The 24513-nt window shown below is 47.9% G+C and overlaps 11 protein-coding genes across 11 annotated transcripts; 7 read left to right on the top strand and 4 right to left on the bottom strand.

The window, feature by feature from the left end:
- The first annotated feature begins 34 nt into the window (after positions 1 to 34).
- BDW43DRAFT_282095 (MBL fold metallo-hydrolase) lies at positions 35 to 1367 on the top strand. Its single transcript, XM_032042589.1, has one exon. The coding sequence runs from the start codon at positions 101 to 103 to the stop codon at positions 989 to 991; it is 891 nt and encodes a 296-aa protein (XP_031898521.1). The 5' UTR covers positions 35 to 100; the 3' UTR covers positions 992 to 1367.
- Positions 1368 to 1941: 574 nt separating this feature from the next.
- On the top strand, positions 1942 to 3242 carry BDW43DRAFT_301613 (isopenicillin N synthase family dioxygenase; the record flags this gene model as incomplete). The annotated part of the gene is made up of 8 exons (XM_032045081.1): positions 1942 to 1982; positions 2095 to 2117; positions 2191 to 2376; positions 2433 to 2589; positions 2642 to 2808; positions 2857 to 2957; positions 3011 to 3046; positions 3081 to 3242. 8 exons carry the CDS (start codon positions 1942 to 1944, stop codon positions 3240 to 3242), a joined length of 873 nt encoding a protein of 290 aa, XP_031898520.1.
- Positions 3243 to 3820: 578 nt separating this feature from the next.
- On the top strand, positions 3821 to 6234 carry BDW43DRAFT_136013 (glycoside hydrolase family 15 protein). Its single transcript, XM_032038260.1, has 3 exons — positions 3821 to 5736; positions 5806 to 5870; positions 5924 to 6234. The coding sequence occupies exons 1-3, from the start codon at positions 3966 to 3968 to the stop codon at positions 6140 to 6142; spliced, it is 2055 nt and encodes a 684-aa protein (XP_031898519.1). The 5' UTR covers positions 3821 to 3965; the 3' UTR covers positions 6143 to 6234.
- Positions 6234 to 8625, bottom strand: BDW43DRAFT_136010 (DUF4139 domain-containing protein). The gene is made up of 2 exons (XM_032038259.1): positions 8430 to 8625; positions 6234 to 8371 (listed from the first exon to the last, which is right to left on the bottom strand). The coding sequence occupies exons 1-2, from the start codon at positions 8538 to 8540 to the stop codon at positions 6326 to 6328; spliced, it is 2157 nt and encodes a 718-aa protein (XP_031898518.1). The 5' UTR covers positions 8541 to 8625; the 3' UTR covers positions 6234 to 6325.
- Positions 8626 to 10194: 1569 nt separating this feature from the next.
- Positions 10195 to 11897, top strand: BDW43DRAFT_136007 (agmatine deiminase family protein). Its single transcript, XM_032038258.1, has 2 exons — positions 10195 to 10253; positions 10313 to 11897. Exon 2 carries the CDS (start codon positions 10320 to 10322, stop codon positions 11490 to 11492), a length of 1173 nt encoding a protein of 390 aa, XP_031898517.1. The 5' UTR covers positions 10195 to 10253; positions 10313 to 10319; the 3' UTR covers positions 11493 to 11897.
- Positions 11898 to 12256: 359 nt separating this feature from the next.
- BDW43DRAFT_320689 (nucleoside-diphosphate-sugar epimerase family protein) lies at positions 12257 to 13216 on the bottom strand (the record flags this gene model as incomplete). The annotated part of the gene is made up of 5 exons (XM_032049139.1): positions 12257 to 12598; positions 12638 to 12706; positions 12771 to 12908; positions 12964 to 13139; positions 13186 to 13216. 5 exons carry the CDS (start codon positions 13214 to 13216, stop codon positions 12257 to 12259), a joined length of 756 nt encoding a protein of 251 aa, XP_031898516.1.
- Positions 13217 to 13912: 696 nt separating this feature from the next.
- On the top strand, positions 13913 to 15068 carry BDW43DRAFT_320687 (NmrA/HSCARG family protein; the record flags this gene model as incomplete). Its single annotated transcript, XM_032049138.1, has 3 exons — positions 13913 to 14086; positions 14152 to 14572; positions 14650 to 15068. The coding sequence occupies 3 exons, from the start codon at positions 13913 to 13915 to the stop codon at positions 14985 to 14987; spliced, it is 933 nt and encodes a 310-aa protein (XP_031898515.1). The 3' UTR covers positions 14988 to 15068.
- Positions 15069 to 15624: 556 nt separating this feature from the next.
- Positions 15625 to 16775, top strand: BDW43DRAFT_312897 (putative short chain dehydrogenase/reductase; the record flags this gene model as incomplete). Its single annotated transcript, XM_032047465.1, has 5 exons — positions 15625 to 15727; positions 15782 to 15830; positions 15892 to 15957; positions 16009 to 16446; positions 16499 to 16775. 5 exons carry the CDS (start codon positions 15625 to 15627, stop codon positions 16773 to 16775), a joined length of 933 nt encoding a protein of 310 aa, XP_031898514.1.
- A 1629-nt stretch (positions 16776 to 18404) lies between these two features.
- On the top strand, positions 18405 to 20771 carry admA (ADAM family of metalloprotease ADM-A). The gene is made up of 3 exons (XM_032038257.1): positions 18405 to 18514; positions 18571 to 19666; positions 19718 to 20771. The coding sequence occupies exons 1-3, from the start codon at positions 18451 to 18453 to the stop codon at positions 20679 to 20681; spliced, it is 2124 nt and encodes a 707-aa protein (XP_031898513.1). The 5' UTR covers positions 18405 to 18450; the 3' UTR covers positions 20682 to 20771.
- Positions 20772 to 20848: 77 nt separating this feature from the next.
- Positions 20849 to 21795, bottom strand: BDW43DRAFT_320685 (bZIP transcription factor; the record flags this gene model as incomplete). The annotated part of the gene is made up of 2 exons (XM_032049137.1): positions 20849 to 21573; positions 21630 to 21795. The coding sequence occupies 2 exons, from the start codon at positions 21793 to 21795 to the stop codon at positions 20849 to 20851; spliced, it is 891 nt and encodes a 296-aa protein (XP_031898512.1).
- Positions 21796 to 22449: 654 nt separating this feature from the next.
- BDW43DRAFT_320684 (fungal specific transcription factor domain-containing protein) lies at positions 22450 to 24319 on the bottom strand (the record flags this gene model as incomplete). The annotated part of the gene is made up of 8 exons (XM_032049136.1): positions 22450 to 22639; positions 22702 to 22906; positions 22939 to 23144; positions 23204 to 23594; positions 23649 to 23796; positions 23848 to 23932; positions 23969 to 24179; positions 24238 to 24319. 8 exons carry the CDS (start codon positions 24317 to 24319, stop codon positions 22450 to 22452), a joined length of 1518 nt encoding a protein of 505 aa, XP_031898511.1.
- Between the last annotated feature and the right edge of the window lie 194 nt (positions 24320 to 24513).

The raw sequence follows: 24513 nt of genomic DNA, 5'->3' as shown, positions 1-24513 counted from the left end.
TAGCCATCATAGTAGATAACGAGTGAACATAGTGGTTATATACGCATGGATTACCTGAATCGAAGAATTAAGACAACTATACTCACAGCTCATTGCGGCCATGGAGCCTATAGTCCACCCAGTTTTCGAACACCAAACCTCCACCTGGCAGTATATTGTCGCATGCCCTGAAACCTGCGAAGCCGTCATCATCGACCCAGTACTAGACTTCCGCCAGGAGCACTTAGCAATCGATACAACATCAGCGGACGCACTTTTAGACTGCATCAATTTACACAAGTATAAAATAGTCCGACTCCTCGAGACACACGCGCATGCCGATCACCTTACTGCAGCATCGTATCTGCAGGATCGAATGCAAGAGCAAGGCAGACGAGTCCCTATCTGCATTGGGCGACGGATTCGCGAGGTCCAAGACACGTTCGCTACCCGATACGGCGTTCACGCCGACGAACTAGACAACGCCTTCGACCATCTACTGCAGGACGATGAAACCTTCCTCATTGGAAATCTCTCCGCAAAAGTCTTACATTTGCCGGGGCATACCCCGGACCATGTCGGCTACCTGATCGGTAGTAGTGTCTTCACAGGCGACTCTATTTTCAACCCCGACGTCGGCAGCGCTCGCTGTGACTTTCCCAATGGAGATGCCCATGCCCTTCACCAATCCATGCAAAAGTTGCTTGAATTGCCACCCGAGTTCAAGCTGTATACCGGCCACGACTATCCACCTTCCACTGCTGCACCAAGTCGAGAGCCGATGCCTTTCGCGACTGTGGATGAGCAGCGGAAGCGGAACAAACACGTTGGGGAAAGCCGCAATGAGTTCGTTCAGTGGAGGCAGACAAGGGATTCGGGGTTAAAGGAGCCAAAGCTACTCCATCAGGCTCTGCAAATCAATATTCGCGGAGGAAAGTTGCCTCGGAGCCCCGATGGTAGCCGGAGAATTTTCTTGCATATTCCTGTTACATTGTCGGAGACGCTGGCTTGATTTACGTAAGAGGTGGTCGCGCAATGTCACCATGTTTGGGTTTCAGATCCTTCGATTTTCAAAGGTCGTTTTTTTTGTGTTCTCCGCTGGGAGATGGATAAGAAATCACGACGTACACAACACTGCAGGTATTGAAGATGATTCAGATATTCGGGAGGTTATTATATATTATGGATAGGAGGACGTCAAAGTACCACTCGGTTAAGCGTAGCAGAGCCCGTGGAGATTTAATCAAGAAAAGACAAAGTAGAAACTATGTATCAAGGAGCTCTAGCTATACTAGAGTCATAATTAGCCCCAGGACGGGGTAGAATGTGAAATTAGCAAGTCAATTAGTAGAGGTTGGGGTTTTGAAGATGACCCCTGGGCAAGTTCAGCCTGAGGCACCTACCCGCTAGGCGGATCATGTGTCTCAACCCCAAACCTGGGGTCGAAATATATCCTAGAAAGATTCACAAATTTACTTCACAATCTGCTCAACATTTCCTGTCTAACTAACAAGGGCATGCAGCTAGTCTTGATACCTTGCCATTATGTCGATGATTTACCTGTACAGCACACTACGATAGGTGTCTAGGCTCCAGAGAACATAATAAGTCCTGCAATGCTTGATGTCTCGGACTGATTTCGTCTCCGGCGCTGAGCGATGAGATCCTGAATGGCTACAGTGTGGATGACAGCTAAATTGCTCTAACAGCGCGTGACTTGCCATGAACCCATACGAATACTATTAATAACCAGCAATCGTGACCTAGAGGAGATTATAGCTACGACTTTAGCTATATTAATGCTCTAGAAGGATTAACATACATCAGAGTGTCTTATTCCAGGTTGAAGCAAGGGACTAGGACTCCCTGAGCACTTGGTTCAAGTGACAATTGACGAACTAGTGTAAGGGAAAGAGTCTTAGATATATTTCCCCATAAACCCATGCCTCATGGTCAAGTTCCATGTCTTTAACAACATCGCAAAAGTCCCTTCAACGCGATTGGTGTGTGGGCCAGGTACCCCACCTGTTGACACTGAGAGGTTGAAGTTCTTCACTCATATCGAACAATTGCACTGCATTTCCTCGAAATCAATGCGAAAAATGACCGTTTAAGGCCCCCGATCATCGATCTTGCGGGTCAGTATCTAGTACTTCAGTATCACCAGGTTCTCATTTCAAGTCTCACTATACTGACTGACGAGAGCTGCAGCATTCTATGGCCATGAATTCCCGGCCAAAGAAATGCTGATCAGGGAGATGCGGCGAGCCTGTGAGAGTTATGGCTTCTTCCAAATCATCAATCATGGTATCCCGTCAGATCTTCAGCAATCAATCTTCCAACAGAGTAAAGATTTATTTGGCCTCCCAAGTGAGGTTAAAGAGAGATATAGCCTAGGTAGGCCAACGAACACGCCCCTGCACATCGGGATTGTTGTTGATTTGGCCTTCCAGATACCAACAAGTCCGACCAGGGTTACGAGCGCCTTCGCTCCCAGAGCTTTGAGAAGCGGACCAGAGGCGATCTAAAAGAAGGGATTTATTTGGGAAAGAACTTACCACTGGATGACCCGTATGTGGTACAAGGGAAGTTTGGACAGGGAGCCAACAGGTACACCGAAGAAGTGCGCAACCCAGGCGACTTCAGAAAAACAATGGATGAGTATTTATGTCGCCTTGTCCTCTTTAGTAGAGGGCATCCTGCAGATACTGGTACGCACGTTGGATTTAGATGAGCATACGTTTGACGAATTTTGCGAGCATCCAATCGCAATTCTACGACTTCTTCATTACCCAACCCAGGGCCCGGATGCATCCGAATTGGAAAGAGGTATAAAGCTCCCGTCGTACCATGCTTTTGATAGCTTACCCTCGAAAGGAATCGGTGCGCATACGGACTTCGGCGCTGTTACTATTCTCCTCCAGGACGAGACTGGTGGCCTACAGGTGTGGAACAACATGTCATCGGAATGGGTAGACGTTATCGCTATCCCGGCGCTTATGTTGTGAATCTGGGTAATATGATAATGCAGCGGACGAACGACCGATATTTCTCGACTCTACGTCGCGTAATCAGTAAAAGCGGCAAGGAGCGCTACAGAGCGCTACAGAACTCCGTTCTTCTTTTGCGGTAACCCCGATTATTCGATCAGTTGTCTTCTCAGCTTCCAAGGCCCAAATCAAGGTGCCAAATACCCTCCTGTGACGGTTGGCGAATGGATGACTGGAAGATATGCGGACACATATGGCAACATCGAGGGATAGAGCGTTTGATGAGCTGAGAAAGGAACCTGGTGGTGTCCTATGCCTTCGTACATGAGCGAACGACACGGCCAATATATTGCTGTGCCCAGCGCTTCCCCCGACCTGCTACCCTCCGTATGTTCATCCAGGATGAACCCATACTAACGCAGCATATCGCGTACCGAGACTGACGTTCCATGTTGTACTAGGCCCGTAAGCACTGATGCGATCAAGAAGATCAAGAAGTTGAATGATGATACCATTGTCGGAGAAATCCACGAAGATTGACTATGGAAGAGACTTGACAGCGAGGTGCAACATGGATATTTGGATCTGGCCTTTTTCCTGGAGTTGGACTAATGTTTCAAGGTTTAAACAGAGTGTTTCCCCGAAGGTTAATGAGCAATGTCATGCCGCTCTTAAGCTCGTACGATTGAGGAATTTACCATTGACAGTATTAAAGAGACCGAGCTTTGCGAGACCATGTATCCAATGTTTGTCGCGTACTTCAAGCTGTTCCATATAGGTCATGTGGTACTCCTAGGGACCAATCAGAGCCCACAAATTCCTATGATGTCACGTTGGACGCGGACCTTCTTTTCCATTTCCAGCACCAAGAGAAGCAAGACTTGCTAGTATATAATACTGTTGTAAAAGTTCACTTTTACAATCTAATCGAAATAAAAACCGTTGTCTATCCGCCCACAATCAATACTAGGCATACAAACGGAGCCCAGCGCGAAAATGTCAAACAGACCCCCACCCCCAAACCACAGCAGCATCGAGGACTACGGCCTCATCGGGGACATGCACACCTGTGCCCTGGTGAGTAAAAACGGCGATCTGGACTTCTTGTGCTGGCCTGCGTTCGACTCCCCGTCGATTTTCTGTCGCGTCCTAGATAACGACAAAGGCGGCTATTTCTCCATCCGTCCGGGAGAAGACGTCAAGCCTATGAGTAAGCAACGATACAGAGCGTGTACGAACATCTTGGAGACGCGGTGGATTCACGAGGATGGGGTGATTACTTTATCGGACTACTTCCCTGTATTAAGCAAAATACCGTCGCATCCGGATGTCTCCGCGTCAGCTTGGTGTTCCTGTGATGTAGCCTCTGCATGTGGTATTTCGGGGTGGGGATGTCAGTCGGGGGTGGTTAGGAAGGTTGAGTGTGTTCGAGGGGAGATGGATATGGTTGTTGAAGTTTTTCCTGCCTTTGATTATGCACGTGGGCCGCACACTGGTCGATGGCTAACCGGCCCTGATGCGGGTCGTCGACTGAATGCATATTCGTTCGAGGGCACCACGCAGAGCTTGCAGCTCAGTATATATACCGGCCCCGATCCAGCGGCTGAAGGGTCTGGTGCTACTCCAGAGATCACGTTTGAGGTCGATGACAGACCAAATCTAAAAGGGCCGGGTCTTTTCATGAGAATGAAGATGTTAGAAGGCCAGTCTGCCACATTCCTGTTACATAACAATGATAAAGCTCTCCCGAGTGGGAGAACTCTAGAACATTACTTGGATACAGTCGAGCATGACACCGCCGAGTTCTGGGCAGACTGGATAAGCCAATGTACGTTCAGAGGCCATTACCGCGAGCAAGTGGAACGAAGCCTCCTGGTACTGAAACTGCTTACATACAAGCCGACTGGCGCTATCGTTGCATCCCCGACCTTCTCACTCCCGGAAAGCATCGGAGGTTCACGGAACTGGGACTATCGTTACTCGTGGGTGCGGGATGCCGCATTCGTCGTCTATGTCTTTCTCAAAAACGGCTATCCCAAGGAGGCTGAGTCATATATTAATTTCATTTTTGATCGGGTCTTTCCGCCCATGAAATGCGACTCCCAGCTGAAAAGACCGTTCCTACCGATCATGGTTACCATTCACGGAGAACATGAGATTCCTGAGTCGGAGCTGGATCATCTGCAAGGATATATGGGTAGCAAGCCGGTCCGGATTGGGAATGGAGCGGCGGATCACACGCAGCTAGACATCTATGGAGAGCTCATGGACAGTGTATATCTTTATCACAAGCACGGCCGTCCCATTTCGTATGACCAATGGCTTGCCGTTAGGCGCATGATTGACCATGTCTTGGAGGTGGTCCACGAACAGGACAGGTCCATCTGGGAAGTGCGTGGGAGACCGCAGAATTTTGTGTACTCAAAGATGATGCTATGGGTCGCGTTAGATCGAGCCTTGCGGCTGGCGGAAAAGCGCTCGAACTTACCATGCCCGGATCGGATCGAGTGGCTACGTGCGCGGGATGAGCTCTACGATGAGATCATGACCAAGGGATATAACTTCAAGGATAAGTACTTCTGCATGAGCTACGAGAGCCAGGACATCTTGGATGCAGCGGTTTTAATTGCACCGCTAGTTTTCTTCATCGCCCCCAATGACCCCAGATTTCTGAACACACTGAAAAGGGTCATGTTACCTCAGGCGAAGGGAGGACTATCGATGGCGAATATGGTATCTCGATACGATCATACGAAGGTGGACGACGGTAAGTTTCTTAGCATGAGGAGGTAGCTAGTACGCGTCCACAGTCTAACATTATCGCCTGGTATGATAGGTGTCGGAGGTCGCGAAGGAGCCTTTGTGATGATCACTTTCTGGCTAGTTGAAGCCATGATGCGAGTTAGTTCGCCACGTTGTGGACCAAATACAAGTAAGCTGACTGAATGAGTTAGGCATCAAAAGCAATATCCTACAATGTGGACGATCCGTTTTACCGGCAGCTACGTAAGTCAGCCATTACACATTTCGATAATATGCTTTCATTTGCAAACCACTTGGGCATGTTCTCGGAAGAGGTAGCCATCTCCGGTGAACAGATTGGCAACACTCCACAAGCCTTTAGCCATCTGGCATGCATTAGCGCGGCAATGAATCTAGGTGGATCAGATTGAGAGTGCTCCTATATTGGTGTAATTACAGAAGTGTTGTACTCATATTGGGAATCATTACTGGAGACATTTCCATATGTGGCAGCTTAATTGGACATTCACATATGCAAAGCGTGCGGACATTAAGCACATCCAAGGAAACAACATAATCTCGCCCAGCATAAGCTAATCAAGAGGAAATGAAAGTTAGTTAACGAGATTGACTGTATTCCCATCTGGCACCCTCGTCTGATACTCCAACACCATCCGAACATCTTTTCCAGGGTCCAACCTGATAAACCATTTCACCTCTCCATTCCTCATCATTACTGCCTTTCCCTTACCCCGATCCTTTTCCATCGCCATATCTATCTCATCACCTTCCTTCTCCAAGCCCTTTGGTTCAAGCACCTGAATGCGCATCTGCTCGTTATCCTTGAGTGGAACCTGGTCGGAGACGATTATATCTATCGCTGTACTCTTCGTATTCTTTACCCAGCAGCTCCGACGAAACACTGCAGCGTTTTCTTTGTGGAAGAATCCACTCGTTAACTTGCGAACCGTCGGCTTCGCATACGTCACTAGTACATTGGGATCGACACCTAAGGAAATACTGAAGAAGTCGTTCGGTGCACAACTGGGAAGGGTAGAGGTGCCCAAGAACGTGCCATCAACAGATATGCCTGTCTTCCCGCGTATGATGTTCACGGACGAGGTATTCTTCACACGAGCACGAAGAAAAGCAGCAGCACGTATCTTAGGAACGATAACGTGTGTGAGGGTTAAGGATTGCAGAGTTGCCTGGGCGAGTAGATGGCGCCGTGGACTAGTCGATGGGGCGAGCGTGCGAAGGCCGGAAAGCTCATACGTCGTGGTTAGACCGTAGTTTTGTCTCATGGAATCTTGTCTCTCTAGAGTAGGCGATGAACTACCCCCTCTGACATGCTCATCTTCGCTCTCACTGTCAGATTCGTTGCTCCACCCTAGTGCTCTCCGAGCCGATACGGCCCAAGAACTGGATGATGGTGGTCGGCCAGGGTGGCGTCGCCCCCCTAAACCGAGCTGAATCGGAGCTTGTGGTACCATAGCTTGTCGGGTATGAGCCTGCTGCTGCATCTGCATCTGCTGCATTTGGGCCTGCTGCACCTGAGCTTGTTGCATTTGTTGCATGGTTTGGCCTGTCCAGTTTTGATGTCTTGTGGCTGCGCGAGGTATCTCGGCTGGGCTCCTTAAAACATCGTTCCACGGCGGCGACTTGGCGTCTGGTACGGAGGACATCGTGATGTGCCAGGGCTGCAGAATTGGAATAGGCTCATCAAGGCCGGAGAACGCAGCATGCGATGTGGACAGCGTGATTTTAGCGTCGTTCCAGGTTTCCGAACAATTATTCTGGAAGTCCGCGTTGCAGGTCAAGGACGCCGTGGATGCAGGTGTATTAATCTTCAGGTTGTAACGAGGAACCCAGCTTGGGCCAGGGATGATGTAACTCAAGTTTATCGTGATCTGAACCGGCTGGTCACCATGCGTGACATTTTCAGTCACCGAGCTCCGGCGGCTAGACCCTAGAGTCGCAGAGACATTGCTGTCAAGATACACCTTAACCTGGCCCATCCGGTCCCTCCAGAAATGCTGTTTCTCAAGCCTATCCCGTTGTTGTTGAGACCGCCGTTGCTGCTGTTCCTTTACTCGCTTCTCACGAAGCTGGCGGACCTCTTTCATTGCGTTCTCTTTAGCCTTGGTATGAGCAGATTCCAACCTTTCTCTCTTCCGCTTAACTTTCGCTAGAGCTTTTTCACCTTCGGAAATCTTTACATCCGTATCCCTCGCCCGATCACCTTCAGTCTTCCTCTGTTGAAGATACATATTCAAGAAATCATTAAGCTTGGTAGGGTCAGCATTAGTAGACTCAATAGTTTTCCCATATCCAACCAAAAACTGCAAGACAAACAAAGACGCAGACTTGTCGTCCTGGTCCTTGGCCAGCGCGGTGGTAAGCCCCTGCTCTTGTTTGAGGATAGCCTGAAGCTCAGAGTCATCGATGTCAATGCCTTCCTCGTCTGTCGACATATTCCCGTCGTTATCACTTTCTTCTTCAACAGCCAGGTTTGGATAGACATCGTCGAACTTCTCCCGTCGGGGTACGACTTCCGCCTGCATGTCTGTGATTGTCGCTAGACCGGAGCCGTCGATCTGGACAGAATCCAGGTCAACGTCCGGGTCTAGGCCTAGGATAGTGATTTCATTTTGACCAGGCTAATACACCCTTTAGCAATCGTATCAAGTGTTATGGGGTATAGGACTTAAGACATACTTGAATGGCGGTGTGGATCTCACGGACGATTGTTGCTCTTTGGGGAGTGAGAGTGACTGATTTGGTGGGGAGGTTGGAGATTTGAATCTCGGACTGATGGAGATCAGCCATAATTATGGGAAGGGAAATTTGGGGGACAGAGAAATAAAGACAGATAGGGAAATAGTTTTCGCCATGATTCAGAGATTCATGTTCAGCTGTTGGGGGCATGAGGGCTTTAAATAAACAACGAGGCAAGGCATCGACGCGGAAAGCCTTAGCATTATTTGTACAATGTCCTCGGGCTATGACTCAGCACTCGCATTAAGTCGTGCATAGTGATGGGCACGTGATGCATATATGAAAATAGATCATCACGGTGGTGACTAAAATCTTTCCCATGTGGCACAAATGAGGGGATATTTTGAAACAGTGCTACTTGCTGTGAACGTCCTACCTCTGTCTGATCTTGTACTTTATTCTTAGACCTTGTATCAGGGCCTGTTCCGTCAGTGTTACCACCTGTTGCACTATGTCACTAAGCTAATGCCAGGATCCGATCGCATAGCATTACCCAGAAAAGCCTTCTCTGTGGACGATGTCATACAGGGGGCGTCATATAGTTCGCGGGACTTTGCAGTCACTTTGTAAGCCTCGGAATGATACACTATTGTAGGCTATAATAAACAACTTGTTCGTCCTACATTCTGGTCCCAAAAGACATGCTAAACCATATATACCCACACGCTTGTGATAGGACTACCACACCTTTAGTTTGTAGGCAGAGCCTGGTCTAACTGCTATGGTAAACGTATAATGTAGTTGGGATATACACGGCAGAAATGTCATAAAGCAGGGCAGCGACGTTACCTCACGGCGATTGGGATTAGAATTGTTGATCTCATATGTGGTCTAACGTGTGTGTCATGAGGCCCATTGGCAACAAGCGCTAGCTTCTGCGCGTGGAGCAACCTCTAGGAGATAGTGTTGAGCCGTGGGGGCGAATCTATGCGCTGCCTGCGGAGGCATAGTAACCATAGCGCAGTTGGACATTATACAATCGTGACAAGTGGATCAACGGGAATTCCTTAGAATGAGGAGCGGTAAATCTATTGAGATGTAGGGCCAGTTAGACCTCCAGCCAACGTTGGTTTTTGGTCGAGTAGGAGAAGCAAAGAATTCCCCAAGGTGGCGTAGGTTGCATTGAACCCCAAGTTTTTGAGAGCACTTATAGGGAGACAGAGTATAACAGGCTATCATATACAAAGCGGGATCATCGTCCATTACTAGCGCAATCCAGAAAACAATATGTAGGTTGCTCAGGAGATGGCTCTCTGCATAATGCCAACAGCCATATATAGCGAAGTCCTTCAACCTTCCACATCCACCTTTCGAATTATTGATTTTAGCTTTAGGTTTATAATTTCACCCAGAGTGGGCCGCCGATCTAAGATTGGTTTCTCGATCCATAATCGGTTTCTCAGTCCGTAGGAATGCTGGTGGGGTGCTGGATCTATCTATGCAGGTTGGTGCCCTCCGTAGTGGAGAGGGGCAGGGTAGTGGCATAACGGGGGGTTGCGGTGATGAATCAGGCCCAAAGAGAGGTTTGAAGCACAGTTTAACTTGAAATTCCAGCGGTTAGAGAGGGATTTGCCAGAGCAAGATCCAAGATTTACTAGTCCAGGCGGGCATTCCCCCGCCCATTACTAAGTCTTGCATAGCGGACTTTTGTCCGCAGGCCTTCCCGCCCCGCCTCTCTCGCTGATATTATACGATAATATATAAGGCTTGTAGGGCCTCTTTTCTAATCCAAGTCTTGAAGAGACGTTATAGCATTTTAAAAATGTGAGTTAACCCTAGACTGTTACCACCTGACTAACGGGTGGTGGCTGACCGGAGACCAGCCCAAACATGGACAATTCGGAGAAGGGCTTTCAGTCGGCGGATGACGCTGGCCGATACGTCTACCCTGCAGAAACCTCTCGCCATATTGCCACCATCCTAGGATTTCCATCTATACAATCAATTGCAGCGGAATACTACCAAACTGCTTGTGATGAGATCGCGCACGTAGCCGCCGCAATCTCCGCGTTCGAGCCAGTTCGTCTATACTGCCGACCAGAAGATACCGCCAAGGCGCAATCTCTGGTTGACCAGGCTGTTAAAGAGACGACTGGCAATACCTCGGCCATATCAATCATCCCGTTCCTCACAAACCATCTTTGGGTTCGTGATACCGGCCCAGTGTATGTTCGCAGTACTGACGAAAGCAATCGACAACGCCGTTTCGCAATTAATTTTCGATTCAAAGAATGGGGTAGAGGAGACAGGATTGGCGAGGATGAGCGCGCCGCAGACGGCCTGGATTGGCCTGCCATGACACCCTCGCAACACCGAGAAAACACGACCTTTGCGACGCGGGTCATTGATTCGGATAGTGTCCCATCTCGAGTGACGCGCATTGAGTCAAATATTTGTCTGGAAGGTGGCGCGTTGGTTGTGGACGGTGAAGGCACCCTCATGGCCACAGAAAGTAGTATTCTTAACGAGAATCGCAACCCCGGTCTCTCTCGTGCCGCGATCGAGGCTGAACTCCAACGTTTACTGGGTGTTGAGAAGATCATCTGGTTCCCGGGTAGGAAGGGTCTCGACGTGACCGACGTGCACGCTGATGCTGAGCTCATGTTCATCCGGCCTGGGGTAGTTGTCCTTTCCCGGCCGCACCCCAGTGCTCCGAAGGAATGGGTTGAAGTCTACGAAGAAATTCGAGGCATCTTAGCACGGTCGCATGACGCAAAGGGGCGCCCTTTTGAGGTGCATATCAGTAACGAGCCCAACCCTCAGGCCCTTGGTTCACTATCGTACGATGAACCAGCGACAAACTATGTTAACTGTTATTTTGTTAACGGAGGTCTGATTGTGCCGCACTTTGGAGATGCCGAACGGGATCGAGAAGCAGTGGAATTATTCCAGAAGTTATGCCCTGAGCGTGTGGTTCGCCCAGTCCATGTGCCTACCCTTGCGTTGGCTGGCGGCGTCATCCACTGCAGCACGCAGCCTGTATTGTCCATCGAAGGTGAATGACATACATACCTGTTTGACTAAAAGATGATGCAGCAACTTTTTACGGAAGTCGAACCTGTTTATGAGAACCAAAATGAGTACCGAGGAGAGCCCTTATTTTGATCAATTATCCTTCCTCATTCTAGAACATATTTGCTACCTCTTGAATATGACCACCCATTACATAGATCGGCGCTCATATGAAAATGTCCGGTGAATATATGCCTTTGCTAAATCAAGCAAAACGCTCAGTTCCTTTGTGAAACAAAGAACTGATTCTCTAATATCTACGAGAAGTGCCTAGACTGGAGATACCTAGGTGAACTATGGCTTCGTGCTGTGGGTGTACTCGAAATATCGAAATTATTTTTCAAGATACCTCAAGTTAAATTTACTGAATTGCATACACCGGCGGGGGCTGATGCCAAAATATGCTCAGTATCACAGTATCAGTAACCGCCTGTCTTCCAATTCAAGACATCTGAAGAATCATATCAGGTGGGAAGAAAAAGCGACCATTTCACTTGCAACTCGTTCGATGGATACAGGAACCGCATATGTGGTTAATAAAGTAGAGAAAAAGTGTGTTAATTGGGAAGAATTGAGCACAAAGGCACTGTGCGTCATTAGTTCAGACGGGTGGTAGTCTTAAGATCATCAATAGCATATTGGCAACAACCCAGTCGGACTATATGCGAAGACAGGGTATGAAGGCCAAGCATTAATATACTAGGATTCTATATAAAAGCTAGGTGTTATCCTCGTGTAAATCAGGATGCAGGGACCTAACGCTGCATATGAGGACTCTCTGTTTCAAGCCAGCTACTGAAATCCTTCAATTTGGGGTGTATCCTCCTCAGGTCTTCAATGTCTGCCTTGTATCCCTCATCGTGGAACCATTTGAACATATAGCCCATATCCTTCATCGACGCCATGAAGATATGACAGGGGAGACTGAATGTAGTCGGAATTGCGTTTCCAGTCTTTCTCCGGTAGATGCGCGCCATTTCACCAAACGTCAACTCGTCCCCAGCTAGGAAGATAGCCCTGGATTTGTATCGCTCGGGATCTGGGAAGGCTAAGGCGCCAAAATAACCGATGTCGCTGGTGGAAACCAATTGGAGAGGCTTTCCTTTCAGAGCAATTCTCTACGATGTATTGAAGACCTTGCCAAAGAATCCCGGGACAAAGTTCTCGAAAAAGGCGGTAGGGCGCAGAATAGTCCAGTTCCATTTCTCCTTTCCGTGTCTTTGCCATTAGATGCTGCTCGATATTGTGCTTATTGATGAAGTGCGGTACTCGGGTAGGGCTATTAATCGATGCTTCGCCACCGCAATCGACGGAGCTGTAGATGAAGTACTTCACACCATTCTTGACAGATTCGTCTATCAGTGCTTTGCTTTGGGTTTCCTCCGATGTGCTGTTTCTATTTGCTGTCTAAAAGCAGGAATATTAGGTGAAGGCTGATGGTTTAATGCACAATAAGGCTTACCTGAACACTAAGAACGCCCCAGATAGGCGTAGAGTCTGCTTTCTTAGCATTCCTAAAGATCTCATGGGGATTGTCCAAGTTCCCTTCCACCAATTGAATATTGGAAGACTGTTCCAGCAATCTCTGAGACGAAGGAGAGTTGACATCACGGGTCACAGCCAGAATCTTATAGGGTCCTTTTTGGAGAATCAAATTGTTGATCAACGCACCACCCTGTTTTACCAGTGGCGCCGGTAACCAACACTGCAGTCATATTTTGTGGTGGAACGTCAATTTATTCACGGTTTTTGGCTTCCTTCTTGTGAGTAAAAACTTAGGGGATTGGCGGCTTCTACTAGACAATGGGAGACGAAGAAGGCTAAAACTGGAGGTGTAATTGAGCAATTAGTCGACCTACGCTAGTCTCTTCATGAAGGATATTTAAGCTTGTTTTCTAGACACCAATGGCCGCTGCTTGTGGATCATGCTCCTGTGGTTTTTTTTTTCCCTCGTTTCTTTCTTTCTCCCCAGGTTTGGCTGACCAATTTATCGTATCCTTCTTCGGCAAAAGCCATGAAACTTCTATTCTTCTAGCATAGTTAACTAAATTTATTACCAATCATGGATGGTTTGTCTCAAAAGATTATTTACTCAGCGCTAATATCAGCCCCGATATCTGATGGTCAGCACTGAGTTCAAAGCCGACGGACCAATGCTGAATAATTAATGCACTCAAAGTCGAGTATTAGTAACTTCGCTACCCAACCGAGGCTCCGAAGTTTCCATCATTGGTTTTTGATGCTTCATGGAGAGACGGCGATAAAACAACGAAATGGCGCTTGTATAAAAGACAAGTTAACGTTCTTGGAACCCAGCAAGTTAAAATCCTATCGATTAACAGCTTCCTCTCTACTCCTACAGAGCAAGAGCTTTCGACAGTATCCTTGAATGACTATCATCAAACGACAAAATGCCAAAGATTATTACTGTAGTCGGTGCGACAGGTCAACAAGGCAGGTCCGTAATTCGCACCATTCTTCAGAACCCCAAGCTCTCCCAGGAATTCAAGATTCGCGGCATCACTCGCGATGTCTCGAAGCCCGAGGCCCAGGCTTTGTTGAAGCAGGGCATTGAAGTGAAAAGTGTAAGCGACGACCCATTAGCAAATGAACGAAATACAATAGAACAAACCTAACCTCCCCTCCCAAGGCCGACATGAACTCCAAGGAATGCCTAAGCCAGGCGTTACAAGGCAGTCACTCGGTGTTTCTCGTCACAACGCCAGCTTGGGGTAACGCTGGCTCCGATGCCGAACTAGTCCATGGCAAGAATGTCGCCAATGCAGCCAAGGAAACCGGTGTCCAGCATTTGATCTTCTCCTCTTTGCTGAACGTCACAGAAACTTCTGGCGGCCGGCTCAAGCACGTCCCGCACTTCGATCATAAAGCTCAGGTAGAGCAGTATATTCGCTCTCTGGGGATCCCGGCTACGTTCGTCCTACCAGGGTATTTCATGACCAACTATACTCAGTTCGGAATGTTGCGAAAGGGCGATGACGGTATCTATACCCTCGCCTATCCCGTTGGCAAAGATGCCAAGCTTCCGCTTATCGATATCGCGAAAGACATGGGTATGCGTCTCTCCTTTTGAATTAATGACATTGTTTTGCTTCGATGCAAGTGTAGCTGATACGCGTTGTATCCATAGGAAAGTATGTTGCGGCAGCCTTGCTGAATCGCTCGGAGGTATTGGGTTCCCAGGTACTCGCTGCAGCGGACTATTACACTCCCAGTCACATCCTCGCCGAGTTTGAGGAAGTCACTGGACAGAAGACGCGGTTTTTGCAGATTGACTCCGAGACATATAAGAATTTTATTCCTGGTCCGATGGGTTTGGAGATGTTGCAGAACCACCTTTTCATCGAAAATCCGGGATACTTCAATGGACGGAGTCTCGAGGAAAGCCAGAACTTGTTGGCAAAGGCAGCCTATCAGCCCGAGAGTTGGAAAGAGTTCCTTGAGGTAAACAAAAGCTCATTTGTCTAGTTTTAGGTGCTATAGCGAGGTCTCTGGCGGTGTGTGATCGCTGTGATAACACATTGAAGTCGATGCCTTCTGAATCGAATAATCCAGGGACAATTATAGAGCTAAAATGCGCATCATTCACCTGGTCTAATGCGAAGTTGTGTAATGCGACTATTAACCTCTAAGGATTAGGGGTCTTAGACGGTGCAACCCGCCACGAGCTCAACGACATCTAACCATCGTGCAACTAAAGTGATGTTATGGTCAAATAAGACTGTTTTGGGTTTTCGTTCACAAGGCCTTTTTAAATAAATGCCGCCCCATACGCGTTGAGTACTAGCAGAGTGGTAGCACTTGTCACAAGGAACTCGCAGGTGAATCGGGGGATGTAAGAATGTGAGCTCTCGCTAGCACGTAAGTCGGGAACAAAGGATTCCCGTGGGGCAACTAGATGGAGATAGTACCCACCCGGATCTAATTCGCCAGCTTTGGATAAGCGACTTGCATTAGTGTCGTTGTACTTTTATCTATATGATGATCTACAGGTAGGGCTGCTATAAACTGGGCTATATAGCCTGCGAACCGTGTCCGTTCACTAATTTTCCTTTGGTTCACTTAAGTTTCGATAAACATATATTTCACTTCTCTACCAGCCATCATGTCTCAGCCGGCGAAAGGATATTTACATAAGGGACCTGTTGATTGTACCCAGCCGATCGACACAAGGAGCCTTACAGGCAAGACAGCAATTGTCACGGGAGGTAATGAGGTCCTGCCTATTCACCGACTCATACATGATTGCTAAATGTGAACAGGTGCCAATGGTCTCGGCAAAGGCTATGTTCGCGCTCTCGTTGCCGAGGGGTATGCTACATATAGGGATTCCTGGACAGAAAGTACACCAAGCAACTAATGCAAGAACTAGAGTGAACGTGTGTATTGCAGACTTAAACGAAGAAAAGGGAAAGGAACTAGAAGCAGAGCTGAAGGGGTAAGAGCGAATACTTCCAATATGTTCCAAGCCCCGTTAACCAGCCACAAGCACCAAATACATCCAATGCAACACCTCCATATGGGAAGATCAAGCCCGCCTCTTTCGTGAAGCCGTTTCATTCTCTCCAACAGGCCGCATCCATTTTGTTGTAGCGAACGCTGGCATTCACCGATCGGATGAAGTGTTTCTGTGTTCCAGCGACGAAGAGCCACAGAAGCCTGATCTGAGTATAATCGATGTCAACATCCAAGGGACCTTGTACACGGCCAAGTTAGCAGCACACTACTTCATAAAACAAAATGGACAGGAGTCCTCGCTAGAACAGGAGGACACATGTCTGGTCCTTATCGGATCCGGTGCAGCTTTCCTTGATTGCCCTCGAGCCCCTCAGTACTGTGCTAGCAAATGGGCCATACGGGGCATCCTGCATTCTTTAAGGAGGACGGCTTTCTATTATGGTAGCCGGGTAAATGTAATCTCGCCATGGTAGGAACCCCTCTTTTCTGCCCGTGTGTCGCGGTGGTTAATCCAGGTGTAGGTACGTCAAGACAAATATCTTGTCTGAGGAAGCATTTGCCCATGTCACAAACGTTGGGGTAAGGTTCGCCACGGTTGAAGAGGCGGGACATTGTCTTCTGCGAATTCTTAGCGATACGAGCATTAACGGACACTCATTCTTCATCTCCGGATCAAAATGGGCTCCCCAAGGCTACATGGATCTGGACCTTGAAGACTATCCCGACAATGAGCTTATCCAGGAGATTCAAGAGGATCAAATGAAGTCCGCCCCAGTCTCTATGGGACTATTTGTGTAGGGAAATTGTACTAGCACTCTGATACTAGTCAAACGAAGATAGGGAGATGTATGTGTGAATTAATGTCAGTTTGCTGCCCCGGATATGATAATAAGGTAGTGTAGAGCCAAAGAGAGGAGAGAAGGGGAAATTGTCAAGAATGAAAGAGAACAATCAACTGGCCACACGCCACCAGTTGCGTATTTCTGTGTCAATGATCAGCCTGTAGATAGAGGCCACAGTTACACGGTCTAGGATCATTCCGCCCAGGAACCTAATAGGCGGCTAATTAGAGCGCCACAACTTGGTGAACTCTTATTCAGACTGTCCAATAGTTAGTTACTGTGATATATCGAGAAGAACAATGCCACTTTGTTCTAGATTTGACGTGGTCAGGATCACAGCCACGCCCTCGTCCTTCTCGGCCCGCGGGTCCGCCCTAAGACAGGTATTTTGACCCGGGATACGATTGAATATGGCAACGCCAAGGACCAAACCCTTGGTTTGGAGTAATCAACTTGCATTAGCCACGGGAGCTAAAAGCCCTAGTGGGTGAGGTTTCATCGGATATATGGGATAAATCCGACATGCTGACCGTCGAGATATGTAGACTTTAGTAAACCTGGCGGCCTCTGGTGTCTTTACATCCCTTTTCTTGCCGGGGGAAAAGGTGTGCTGATCGGCTTATGGGACAGGCTCCCTAAAACACACTTGCTTTCCCTCTGAGATAGGAGCACCTCCTCCCACTTTCGCCTATAGTAGAACCTGAGTGAAAGGTCTACTAGTCAGCCGCAAAATAGGGCTACAATTACATCTCCTGCTGTGTTTCCTGAGCCCTCCGGCAGTATTATTAAAGCTTTCTATATACATCAATGCGCAATTTCATCCTAGCATCGTTATCACTGAGTTCCTTGTGGGACCCAAGACCGCCAAGGAAAAGCTGAAGTTGCAACCTGGCGGATCCATATACATGGCACACACACTACACATGGTTGAATAAGAAATGGGCAGCGTATAGAACGACGTTCGACCAAATGTTCTAAATAGCATTCACAAAATTACGATCCAACATTATGTGGGTCCAGATAACAAGCCCATCTGAATAAAAATCGACCCATCCCGTAAGCAACGTCAAGTTCTGCAACATAACAAAGCTACAGCACAGCCACCAGCATCGCCAGGTTAGCGTTTAGGCAGCACAAATAATCATGAGTGCGGCCAATCCCAATTCACCGTACAGAATACACTCCCACTCTCTTGGCGATATCTCCCCACTCCGGGGGATCCGTAGCCACTGCAGGATTCGCTGCCAAGTCGGCCCGAGGCTGTGCTCTCCACGGCTCTGCTTGTTAGGGTACAAACGATAGAGTCGGGTTGTGATATCAACATAGCAGGTCTTGGAGATGACGAGTTTGTCTTGGCCTGCATAATATACCCTCGTCAGTAGATGGCAGACTCCCATAGGACTTTATACTGATGCCTGGAGTATGCGGGTCGTATATGGGTTAGCTTGACAGTAAATTTACAAGGTTATAGTGTTAATTGGAAGCTTGGTATCGGTGTCACTCTACCGCTATGGGACGTAGATTATAAATGAATGTTCAAGAAGTCTTTTTGGGGGTATATATACCTGGGTGGATATGGTGTTCACTATAGTGGCCCTCAAATCAGTTGAAAAATTTCGCAGCAGCTAGTCATGAGAGTACATCCGGTCGTCATAATCTTTACAGGTTTAATTGTCCTCCTGGAGATTGCTAGAGGTAACTCGCATCATGCCGGAAGAAAAGCTTCAGATGATTCGGGCTAATATCAGCAGGACACACAATAAGTTCTCCTCCGCTAGGAAAAGCGAACTTCATTGAATCGGTTGTGATCCATACACCATCTCAGGTGATTCCAACTCAATCCGACTTCGATATCACGTTCCAGGTTCAAGGGCAAAAACAAGAGTTGAAACTCATACTAGAGCGGAACCATGACCTTCTCGCACACAGCCCTCACATCCAATACCTTGGTCCAAGCGGCATCGTCCAACGAACAGAATCTTTTGTCGGAGATGAGGACAAAGTCTTCAAAGGTAGAGTGTGGACCAAGTCTCCCGATGAGCGTTGGAAGGAGGCTGGCTGGGCGAGAATATATATTATTCGCGATGGGAATGCTCCTTTATTCGAAGGCACAATCAGCGTTTTTACTCAACTTTATGAGGTGACAGTATTAGCGGAAGATGGGAATACCAGCATATCTGGTCCAGAGTGGCAGATGGTTGTCTACCACTCTTCCAGAACTGATTTACGCCGTGATGCAGAGCTACCGAGACAATCCCGCTGCGCAACTGGCCAGCTGGCTTCCAACCAATTGACGCATCATATCGATGATGCTTCGGACGGATTCTTTCTTGATACACCCATCACACTAAAACGACGTCAAGGAACCCTAAATACAGACGATCTGATCGACAGTATCGGCAGTCCGGCGGGATGTCCAACCAGGAGAAGAGTGGCTTTGGTTGGAATTGCAACGGACTGCACCTACACATCGTCATTCGAATCAACCGAAGATCTCCGCCGAAGCCTCATTAATATGGTAAACACTGCATCTCAAGTTTACGAGAGTACCTTCAATATCTCACTTGCACTCCATAACCTGACCATAAGCGACGCAACCTGTCCCGGTAGTGCTTCAGACTCTGCGCCTTGGAACGTTGGCTGCTCGGAGGGAGACATGAACTGGCGCTTGCAGCAATTCACGTCGTGGAGATCATCAATAGGCGATACACAGAATGCCTATTGGACACTCATGACCGGCTGTCCGTCCGGGTCAGAGGTCGGCATTTCGTGGATTGGACAAGTATGCAATTCTCAGTCGAGCACGAATGTGGTGGCGAGGACGTCCAACCAATGGCAGGTTTTTGCGTGAGTACCCCTGTTATAATAAAACAATACCGGTAATTGATGATCTGATAGTCATGAATCGGCCCATATGTTTGGTGCTGTTCATGATTGCGATTCAAATGCATGCGCCTCTACTACTCAGTGCTGTCCATTATCGGCTTCGGCTTGTGACGCGGATGCACAATATCTCATGAACCCATTTTCAACCTCATCACAGACACAATTCTCACCATGCACCGTTGGTAATGTCTGTTCACTACTAGGATCCCGGAATATGAGGACGAGCTGTCTCCTAAGCGATACCAGAAATATACCTACTCTTACCGCTGGGCAGTGCGGTAATGGAATCGTCGAGGCTGGCGAAGAGTGCGACTGCGGCGACAGTTGCGATGACAACCGCTGCTGCAATGGCACAACGTGTCGATTCCAAAATAATGCCGTATGCGATGACTCCGCTGGACCTTGTTGTACGAACTGCCAATTTGCATCGTCCAACACTGTATGCCGGGAGAGTACGGGAACGTGTGATATTCGGGAGACCTGCACAGGAAACTCTACTGCATGTCCTGCCGACCGGCACGCGCCAGACGGGCAAACATGTGGAAACTCATCGGGTCTGTTTTGTGCCAATGGCGAACGTACAAACCGAGACATGCAATGCCGACAGGCGCTGAACACAAATAGCACAGGAGTCTCCTCGTGCAATATTGATTCATGTACCCTCAGTTGCTCAGTAGACTGGTATGGGTCTGGGGTTTGTATGGGCATGAACCGGCGGGTGCAGGACGGTACTCCCTGTCCAGGCGGGCTCTGTCAAAGGGGCAGGTGCCGAAGCGATAGTGACAATAGCAGCTCATGGGTGGATCGCCACCGCTCTATCGTCATCGGACTCTCGGCCGGTATAGGTGGAGCCTTGGTCCTAGCGGCGCTTCTGGGGATAATTCTCTGCTGCTGCTGTCATCGCCAGAAACCTGGGAAGAAGGATACTTCAACAAATGCGTCAGCCAGGAACCAAATCCCTCGTCCGCCTCCTTAATCCACTATGGAAACCAGCAGGTCTACTCCGACTTCGAATTATCGTTATGCTTAGATGATGAATGTATATGATGAAAAGAGCATAGCTCTCGATATACGAACCAATCGGTGGTGTCCATGTGATTTTTATCATGTTAAATGTCTTCCATCGCCTCGTATTACACCCCCCTATGACTGTAGCAACTGTCTCCAGGCCAAAGGCTTCTCCCACCTCCTCATTCTCCAACAATTTGTAGAAACAAGCAGTTCAGAACATCCCCACAGCATCGTTCCCCATTTTTTACAAAAGCCCTCGGTAACCTCCCAGTTCTTAGGGTCCCATGGCTCTCCCCACACGAGTAAGGTCGCGCCTGTATTTCTTGTATCCCAAAAAGCCATCAAATCATGACACAAGTCATCATCATCCAAAGTATTTCCCGCAGCGATGAGATTATCTCGCATACGGGGAAACGGGAAGAAATCCAACCAGGGGTGATGCGGTATAGTCCGCTGAATGAGGGTTGGGCGTAGACTAGGCGGAATCTTCTCCTCCGAGAACCCAGGATGAACGAGGTTAAAGATCGAGATTGAATCGTCACTTTTCATCCAGTCATCGGTCATCCCTATCGCAGAGATATTTTCAATGATTGCTCGATGGACATTCAGACGGCTGAGGCTAATCAGATGCTCTAATCGTGGGGAGCCACACAGATAGCTATCCCTGGCTTTGGCCTCAAACCAACGGCGGAATTGTAGCGCGTATGGTGGAGCATGGGTGCATTTAAGTTCTTCTGTGCTTTCTGCTACGGAGTCTACCGATGGCGTGAAGAGAGCAACGTCTGACACTTCCTGGGAAGCAAAGGAGGTAAATGGGGCCTCTTGTCGTTCTATGGCCTTACCTTTGCGTCGTAGCCCTAGCATTCTAAGTTAATATCCGGCTCAAGGATGTATGGTAGAGGACATTATTTACGGTATGCCCTCTGATTATGGCGGTTCTGTAGTTTTCGCCGTTCACTTCGATCTATGACCCCTGTCCAATCGTCTCCCGGTGCCCACACCCACGCTTGCTGAGGCATGTGCTCTAGTCGAATGGCGGATGATTTGGTGGCAACTCCATTTCCCTGCTGCCCATCCATATTTCGGGTTAATAGTAGTTCTTGATGTGGTAGGATGGAACTCGGTGAAGTTGAAAAACAGATTAATGTAAGTTGCTGACCATCCAGCATAATGTGATATCTCCTTCCAGCCTATGATCAACACGTAATATGTGGATCTACGAAGAATGATAAGTGGCATTTCATTGGAGCATAATAGTTACGCTAATGCATGTTGCTTACGCCACTAGCCTGTTACAGTTAGTATTGTTTCTCGATACTTGGTAACTTGTATTGATTAGCTCGCAGTCTCTCCACCTAGTATCGAAATTCACCCTACTCCGTACAGCAACTAGTCCGAAACAAAGAGGTATTCGAAGCATCAACAGGCCAGTAACGATTTTCGAAAAACAACGTATGTAATATTCAATTGTATGCATTGTGGCTTCGTAATCGAAGTGCAGCGGTTAAGTCGGTTGACATTCTAACCTAGCTAGTAGTTTAATTATATATGGTGAACTTTTTGGAACGTGAGGTGAAAGTGAGGGGGAACATCTGTCTTAACGGACCTAATATGTTAACCATATATGGATTTGAAAAGTGAAATTCAAACCTCATAATTATTGGAACTCGTGTTAGCTATATACTTCATTAGTATTGCAGGTAGTAGTTGTACAAATTTTCAAAAGATCACAATCACAGCATCCCTTGAAAGGTGTCTAGGCCGAACAGCGGATCTAAGGGCAGCAAGAAATCTGAGAAATCCATAGCATTCACAGTCCCACTGTATTGAGTATGGCCCTCTGGAGGTGGTCTACTTTCAAAGGATTGCTGATCGATCATTTGGGATATGTCGAAGCTCCGGATAATGATGTCCATATCATAGCTTGACAATTCATACTCACGTCCGTGGTCGCCCTAGCTTGTTGCCTAGATTTCCCGGAAGACGTCGAGTGGAAGCCAGTAATACGTCCTGTCGTTTCTTCCCTGTTTGAACTCCCGGCCTCCTGGTCCTCCATCTCAACTCCCATGGCTTGGATTAGGCTTAGTATAACCTTCAACGCACGTTTCGACCCTAAGAATAACAGCTGGTGTTCTCTCAAGATTACAAGACAATTTGGAAGACAGTTGTGGGCATAGGAACCTCGGGGTTCTGTGCTGCTATCCGAGCGTGGATAGTGACACTGACATAGGTAGCATAGGATACACTATATGGTGCCAGTCCTATGGATAATGTGGTGCTGTAAGTGTTGAGGGTATCGTGTATAGCTTCAACTGCGGTAACACAAGCCTCAAAGGCCACTGTTGCCACTGACGATGACACGCTACGTAGATGTCCGTCGGACACAAATGGGCGGTGCAGGAGAATCTGAAGTGTATGATATAATGCACTACACAGTATAAGCAGTCATTACACGTGTCTGGAGATCGAGAATGGATTGATACTTACGCCAGGGTCAGAGTATGTGGTGATGCGGTGGAGGCAAAGGGACCTAAATGTTCAGCGGTAAGCCCTGGATGAAGGTTGTCATACCAAGATTGAAGTTGGCGGCCAAGCGATGCTGAAGATTCGAAGAGTACACTTGGATCACCTGAAAGACTGTGTTCTGTATATAAAGTCTCTAGCATACGAGACATGATGATAGACAGAGAGCAATACCTCCTCAAGGTTGACACGTAACGTGCTGGAATGGCTAGATATGATAGAGAACTCCCATAGGATACGGAATCCAATTGATCGTATTCTTCGTATTCGTCTAAGGACCCTAGAGGAATGCTTGCATCCGCCTCTCCGAGTCGGATCGGCCTCCCCTGATACAACGACTGGAACTTGTCAAGAACTATATCCAGAATGGTCAATATGGTAGTTTCAACTTTTGGAAAGTCTGCCTTACCATAGGCTCCCCAGAAAAGTCGCTTTCGCATTTCGGATTCCTCAGAGCTTAAGCCTTTGACCTTCCGATCAGACCTATGATGGGTCTGGATGCCTAGATCCATTATCATATTGATGGCCATTCCGGAGTATAACCAAGCCAGGCTTCTCTCGTCACATCAAGTGAACAAAGAGGATGACACTAAAAATAAGGCTTGTACTGTAGTAATTTCACTGCGAGTCATATGGTAGTTAACTAATTCCGTAATCCTTCGCCGAAACATGCACCCGGCAGTCAGCCGATCACTATGGTCGTCCCGCACCTCTAAGCGGGGCGAGAACTAAGAAGCCGTAAGACAGATAGCATTTAAGAGAAGTTTTGAAAAGTATGGTCCGCCGCATGCCATGTGTCTCATAAAGAGGGGTCGATAAATAACCGCGCTGACGTCTAGTTGGCGGTCCCAGTACAATGACTGAAAGTGTATGGCTAATTCTGGGTTCACCCCGTCAAAGTCATAAGTATTGGACTTGAAGTTGAACCTCTCAAGCTGGCCTAGTTAAGAAATATTACGTCAATAAATCAACTGTGATTGGCAGGCCACATCACTTACGGAATCTCGCAGAGCTAGATACTAACAGATTCTGCGTAGCATCCTGGCCCTCCACTTGTTGCGAAAGCCCTCTGTGTCTCATTGCGTGACTAGACATTATCACGTCGGCAACGGCACTTGTCGGCCCATGAGTTCGCTCTACGGTATCAACTGCATTTTATAAAGGTTGATCCACCATGTTCGAAAGGCTCATCCCATGGCTTCTACTGACCTTCGAAGGCACAATCGAATCAGGCACTGTCTGCGTCTTTGCCGGTCGGAGATCAGGTGCAACTA

This window comes from Aspergillus alliaceus, assembly GCF_009176365.1.
Source record: "Aspergillus alliaceus strain CBS 536.65 unplaced genomic scaffold BDW43scaffold_33, whole genome shotgun sequence".
Lineage (NCBI taxonomy): Eukaryota > Fungi > Ascomycota > Eurotiomycetes > Eurotiales > Aspergillaceae > Aspergillus > Aspergillus alliaceus.
Note: the sequence above shows the minus strand (reverse complement) of the source record. Positions and strands in the feature narration are given on the sequence as shown.

What these genes read in the sequence shown, in the direction of transcription:
- BDW43DRAFT_282095 (XM_032042589.1), top strand. Translation starts at nt 101, where the DNA reads ATGGAGCCTATAGTCCACCCAGTTTTCGAACACCAAACCTCCACCTGG.
- admA (XM_032038257.1), top strand. Translation starts at nt 18,451, where the DNA reads ATGAGAGTACATCCGGTCGTCATAATCTTTACAGGTTTAATTGTCCTC. An exon ending in CCTCCTGGAGATTGCTAGAG is followed by an intron (nt 18,515 to 18,570) that starts GTAACTCGCATC and finishes TAATATCAGCAG; the next exon opens with GACACACAATAAGTTCTCCT. An exon ending in AACCAATGGCAGGTTTTTGC is followed by an intron (nt 19,667 to 19,717) that starts GTGAGTACCCCT and finishes ATGATCTGATAG; the next exon opens with TCATGAATCGGCCCATATGT.
- BDW43DRAFT_136010 (XM_032038259.1), bottom strand. Translation starts at nt 8,540, where the DNA reads ATGGCTGATCTCCATCAGTCCGAGATTCAAATCTCCAACCTCCCCACC. An exon ending in AGATCCACACCGCCATTCAA is followed by an intron (nt 8,372 to 8,429) that starts GTATGTCTTAAG and finishes AGGGTGTATTAG; the next exon opens with CCTGGTCAAAATGAAATCAC.
- BDW43DRAFT_136013 (XM_032038260.1), top strand. Translation starts at nt 3,966, where the DNA reads ATGTCAAACAGACCCCCACCCCCAAACCACAGCAGCATCGAGGACTAC. An exon ending in TCATACGAAGGTGGACGACG is followed by an intron (nt 5,737 to 5,805) that starts GTAAGTTTCTTA and finishes CTGGTATGATAG; the next exon opens with GTGTCGGAGGTCGCGAAGGA. An exon ending in TAGTTGAAGCCATGATGCGA is followed by an intron (nt 5,871 to 5,923) that starts GTTAGTTCGCCA and finishes TGAATGAGTTAG; the next exon opens with GCATCAAAAGCAATATCCTA.
- BDW43DRAFT_136007 (XM_032038258.1), top strand. Translation starts at nt 10,320, where the DNA reads ATGGACAATTCGGAGAAGGGCTTTCAGTCGGCGGATGACGCTGGCCGA.